At 38.8% G+C, this 5,879-nt stretch overlaps 1 protein-coding gene across 2 annotated transcripts in view; it reads left to right on the top strand.

Moving 5' to 3' along the window:
• MYEF2 (myelin expression factor 2) overlaps positions 1-5,879 on the top strand; it is a 31,689-nt gene that overhangs the window by 301 nt on the left and 25,509 nt on the right. For both annotated transcript variants that reach the window (XM_081048814.1, XM_081048813.1), the window contains exon 2: positions 5,301-5,509. In XM_081048814.1, the coding sequence (XP_080904940.1) occupies positions 5,301-5,509 (209 nt within the window). The remainder of the gene's footprint in view (positions 1-5,300; positions 5,510-5,879) is intronic.

Genomic DNA, 5,879 nt, shown 5'->3' with positions numbered 1-5,879 from the left:
GTATTGTCTTTTCCTCCTGGGGCCGGGCCGAGGTCGGGGGCGGGAAGTGGGCCTGGGGGCCCCGAGGCCGGCCCGGGCCTGGGAGGGGGGTACCCGCCCCGGGGCCGTGGGGGAGGGGAGGAGCAGGTGCAGCGGGGCGGCTCCCGGGCCCCAGCCGCCTGCCCGCGGCCGGGCGGGCTGGGGGGCGGCCGGGGGCCCGGCCCCCACTTGTAGCCGGACACCACGGGCCACCCTCTCTTCCCCGCCTTGGGCTGGGGAACGTTTGAGCCGAGCTCTGCGGCCACCGCGGTTTGCTGCGAAATGGTCCCCCTTTTAAAGGCCAGTAGTTAGTGTTCATCACTAGGGAGTATCTAGGGATGACATCATCGGACATGGCCTCCTAACCGCGGAGGAGAACGTCTTTAACAGGCATGGACCTCTGTTTCCGTGGCCTCGTGCTGAGGCTTCTAAGTTCAGCGGTTCGTTGCTGTTTTTCTAAAGTACATATTAATTTGTGAGGCGGTGTATACGCAGAGGAACTTGAGTAATGGGCTGTCAGACCGAATCCATTGTGTTACCCCTGAGTGGGAAAGCGGTGCTGTAGAAAGGAAAGTGTGCCGGCTTCCCCTCCGCGGCTCCCGCGTGTTTGTCAGCCCGGCCGGCTCCTTAAAAAAACAACGGAAACTCAGCGTGTTGATGGTACGTTCTTAACTTTAAGGATAAGGATAAGATGTTTTTAATGGAAGAAAACCCACTACCGTGAAGATCCTAGCTGTCCTTAGTGCCTATCAAGGAGTTAGTCGACTCGAATCCGTAACATCTAGTGACTGGAAGGGCATGTTATTACGGTCCCCTTTGTTCTTGTTGTATGGGGGGGACACGAAGGCAGGCGTTGATTTGCCTGTGCCCAGCTCTTTAAACCTGAAGTTGAAAGTATGTTGTTATTTAGTGAAACACATACTTTTCCTTCTCTCAGTTAGGCCGCAGAGTAGAAAGCAGTGAACACAGGCTCATACCACAATAGGTAAGGGGAATGTTCTCTTCCTTTGCTTGCAAGTGTTGGAAACCCTGTGGGAAACCTGGACCGGTCCGTGTAATAAGAGTTGGCTGCACACAAGGTAGCTCTCCCAGCTGGGTTATGACACTCTTGCTCTCGAGTGGGTTTGACTCGGATAGGCAGTATCTTCAGGCAGCAATAGAGGTGCAGGTATACGAGAGTCCGCCTCAGTGGAATTTGTTCCTTGGTGGAATACACCTCAGCAACTGAGACACCAAAAGGGAGTGAAGCACTTTCTACCATGCCTGTCAAAATGTGGGCTTTCAGGATTTTGGCATCATAAAATGAATGAAAACCAGTGAAATGATAAATTTAAAATACAAAAAAAAAAAAAAAATCTAAACTTGGGTCTGCCACCCGTTTCTCCTGAACAAAAAGGACAGCCGTGAATTACAGACAGAAGGCCCACTATACTTGGATATCATCAATTGAATAGTGTCCATACCGGTGAAGCTGGTGTCCCAACCTCCATCAGATCTTATCCCTTTTTAAAGTCTCATTGTGGTTTAGCTAGACAGGAGAGGGGAGAGGGGTAAAAGAATCCCTTTAACTTCTAATCGAGGAAAAGGAAAATAGAAGGTGAAGAAAAGAAATGCTACCACTACATACAAATGAAGATTCTTTTCATATTGCTTATAATTCATCTCCTATCTTCTTTGCCCAGAAGTTGAGTGAAGAGGCGGTTTCTTGTACTGTTTATTCCATAAGAACATATAATGGTCCAGCATGGGTCACTCACACTAAATAACTAGGGACATTTACCTGTATCAACCTAATAACCTTATTTTTTTCTTTTTTGACCCTGTGAACCAACTGGAGTAGTTAACAACTCACACATAAACTTCAGTTGATTTCCATGTTTTTAATGATAAGAATTCATAGAGATGACAGAAATGACCAAATATTGCCATAAAATATATATTACCTAGAAGTGAACACTGTGCCTCTTGTTAAGATTGAAATGACTTTTGCTGAAGTTAAGTCTTAGTCATTGAGGATGGAGACCACCCTGTCTTATTTATCTTTGTATCTCCAAGGCCTTATATTTAAATGGCCCAATAAATATTTGTTTAAGAAATGCGGAAGTGAACTTTTATGGTCATGAAACTCATATACAGAGGATTTAGTTGGCATGTTCCCATCTTTTGATAAGAAGTTAAAGATGTTTTCCTAAGTGTAGTCTTTTCTGTATGCCAAAATAGTACACTAGCTCTCCTTAAGTGTATAGGAGGAAAAATAACAATATTGTTACAAGTCTTCATCATTCAAGGGTGATGATGTAAGTAACACCTTGGAGTATATGGAGATTGAAAGTTACATTAGGACACGTGTATAAAATATTAAGCACTGGAGCACAGTGAAGTGGTTGAAGTAGAGTATTATTTTTTTATCATATTAGGAGTAAAGAGTGGAACTGGGTGTAGTTTTGCATTTCCTATGTAGCACATAGGAATGTTTCCCCCAAAATAAGACCTACCCTGAAAATAAGCCCCAGTTAAGATCATCAGCCAGACGGACGCATTTAGTACGTTATGGCGATGTTCCAGAAGAAGATGACATGACTGTATTTGAATAAATGTAGATTGTTGTACATGGAAAAATAAGACATCCCTTGAAAATACACCCTCATGCGTCTTTTGGAGCAAAAATTAATATAAGACTTGGTCTTAGTTTTGGGGAAACACGGTATAAGACCCCGGTCTTGGGGGAAACACGGCATTATGGTTTTTTAAATCTTGTATTAAAACTATGTTTTCTTACCTGATGTTCAATATTGATTTTTCAAAAATATATGTTATAATTTAGGTAGCCATAGTTCATTCTTATGAATAGATAACATTTTTATGACAGAATAGTCACAGTCTGTATTTCAACTACATTGAGGAGAGGATTTGCCTAAATGAATAGTTTGGGAATTAGTACATGGAATTCTGGGTATAGTGCCAATATTTTAATATTGTGTAGCATCATTTCCTGACGAGATTTCACATATATTTTTACTGTCTTTCATACTGTATTTAGGACATAGAAAGAGTTCAGAAATTGAGTAATTATAGCTTAGTTTCTTAATCAGACCGTACCTCTAGCCACTAAATTGGTCTATAGATAGTTTTAATTTATGCATTGTAGATGAGCAGTTCAGCAGGATCTTTAAGATGCCACTAACAAGGAAAATTTGAAGAGATTGCTTTCTTTGGTCATCTGTTGAGTGAATATTTAAAAAAGGGTATCCTATATAATATTACTGCCTTTTTTTTTTAACATATGTATGATTTGACTTATATAAAGGTTAGAAAACACAAACTAAACTAGAGTGAGGGAAGGCAGATTAGTCATTGCCTGGGGACAAGGGAAGGGATAGGGAAGGATGGTAGGGAAGGGTTACAAAGGTACAGGAAGAAACTTGGGAGTAATGGATATGTTCATTATCTTGAGTATGGTGATGGTTTCATAGGTGATAATATAGCTTTTTAATTGAATTGTCAGATTGTGCTTACGACATCCATGTAAGAATAGAAGAATATAGCGAGTACTTAAGAACATTGTGCAATTATCAAAATTGGTTTCATTCAGGAAGAAAATAAAAATAGGTAGGGGAGTGGTATTTAGCTAGTGACCATGTGAGTATAGATGTCTATTGACCTGAACAGAGACTTAGTTATTTTAAAAAACATTGAATTCTGCGTACTATATGAATGGGTTCTTTGGGGGATTAAAAAGAAAAGCTTGATCTTCTGTCTACTACTATACTCATAAACTGGAGAAAAGGCCTCTGTGCCTTTTGGCTGCTTACTGTCATTTTCAGAAGTGTGACTGTTTAGACAGGTAGATACTTGCTAAAGTTGGACAGGTGAGATGATCTCTTCCAGGATGTGCCATTTATGATGAGGGAAGATGTTTGATAGTGAAGGTGTCCCTGTCAAGGTCTGACACAGTGGCAAAGCAAGTTTGGCTCTAATGTCTCTTGATTTTAGCAGTTTTTCTGGCAAAGAGCAGTAACATCTGTGCTCAGATGAATATGGATTCTTAATTGACTGTTCCCTCATTCAAGAATTAATATTTATCGAGCACGTGTTCTGTATAGTTAGATGCTACTGATACCAGTGCAGGTAGTTTTTGTGTTCATAGAGTTTTACAAAGTATAACATATTTATGGCTGTGTTGTTACCTGCTCAGAAAAGTAGTGTCTAAAAAGTTTAGTATATCGTGGAATAAGTAGTGGGTGGAGCACTGCAGTGTATAGATTCCCACAATTGCTTGGCCTAGGAGATAATTTAGAGCCTGGATCATGAAATCTGGTTGGTTGTCAGAATAATCCAGGAAGCTTTAAAAGATTTAGATTCCTGGATGTCATTCCCAGAGATTTTAATTAGTATCTGTTTGTGAAAATTTGTTTTAAAGATCAAAGTTTCAATTAAATAGTTTTAAATTCACTAGAATAATTTAAAATAAATCTATTCTTTTTCTGTAAAAAATTCCTTTTGAAAAGTAAATTGCATTTTTAAAATATTCAGATTTTTATCTATAGGATTTACTTTAAGTGTATACTTATCATCCAGATGATTGGTGGATAACATCATATATTTGCTTTGTTATTACAGTTTTATAAATTAAATATTTTTTCAGTTAGAGCCCCATTATAAAGGAAATTTATAAAATTCTGGTCCATGTTGCATTTAAGTACTGCTTCCCTTCTCCACCCTACCCCCCCTTATAGGTAATACTGCTAATAAAAATGGCATAATTCTATGAAGTACCCTATCTTAGTTTGTAGGTTAGAACACTGAAAATGTTGAACATGAAAATACTAGGATACCTTACCAATTTTCTGTGTTGACCAAAACTGAAAATAGAAAAAATTTTATAAATTCGTTTTAGAGTTCTGAGTAAAGCCCAGAAAGTTAATTCCCCATTAAAGGTGGCAGTTTTACATACTGTAGGAATAAAACTACCCATTTCCCCCTCTTGTTAAGTTCTAATAACATTAATTAACTATTAGGATGGGAAAAACTGAGTGATGTGCAGCTATTTATTATGGAAGAAAAGATTGTGAATGAGAAGTTTGGTAATCTGCCCAACTCCTGGCTTTGAAATGGCATTGGGTAATTTCAAAGCCAGCAGTGTGACCCTCCAGCTACTTTGTTGAGATCTAAGTGGAGAGTTTTGTGAGGTGAGATGATAAATATTGAATATTTAATACAGACTTCCATTATTAGAAATGTGACTGGGGTATTCTTTTTGTTGTTTTGTTTTTAATTCATAGGGAGAATGATGAATCAGTAAAAGAAGAGAAATCTGAATTAAAAGAAAAGTCTACAGGAAATAAGAAGGCCAATAGATTTCATCCTTATTCGAAAGACAAGAATTCGGGCATTGGAGAAAAGAAAGGTCCAAATCGTAACAGAGTTTTCATTAGCAACATCCCATATGACATGAAATGGCAAGCTATTAAAGATCTAATGAGAGAAAAAGGTAACCAGCTCTGATAAACCGACTGTTGGATAATCTTCATGTAGAAGGGGGAGGGAACTAAGCAAAATTTTTTACTCCTCTGAGCCACAGACTCAAGAATCAATTTTTATTTCTTGACACATGAATTAACCTTTTCCTCTTCTTTCACTTGATGCAATTTCATTATAAGGTAGTATGGATAAATGAAGTTTTTTTTTTGTTTTTTTTTTTGTTATTTCAGTGGGATAGTAGCAAGCCAGCATATGCATGCCACCAAGAATTTTGTTAACGTGATTGCTTTGTCTAGTTGAAGTTTTTATAGATTTTTAAAGGACTATTGCATTAGTTAAGCAATACATTTAGATGTTAAAGACTGAACAATAAGGTCTGA

This window comes from Rhinolophus hipposideros, assembly GCF_964194185.1.
Source record: "Rhinolophus hipposideros genome assembly, chromosome: 5".
NCBI classification, from domain to species: Eukaryota; Metazoa; Chordata; class Mammalia; order Chiroptera; family Rhinolophidae; genus Rhinolophus; species Rhinolophus hipposideros.
The sequence above is the reverse complement of the archived record's forward strand: the minus strand, read 5'-3'. Positions and strand labels throughout refer to the sequence as shown.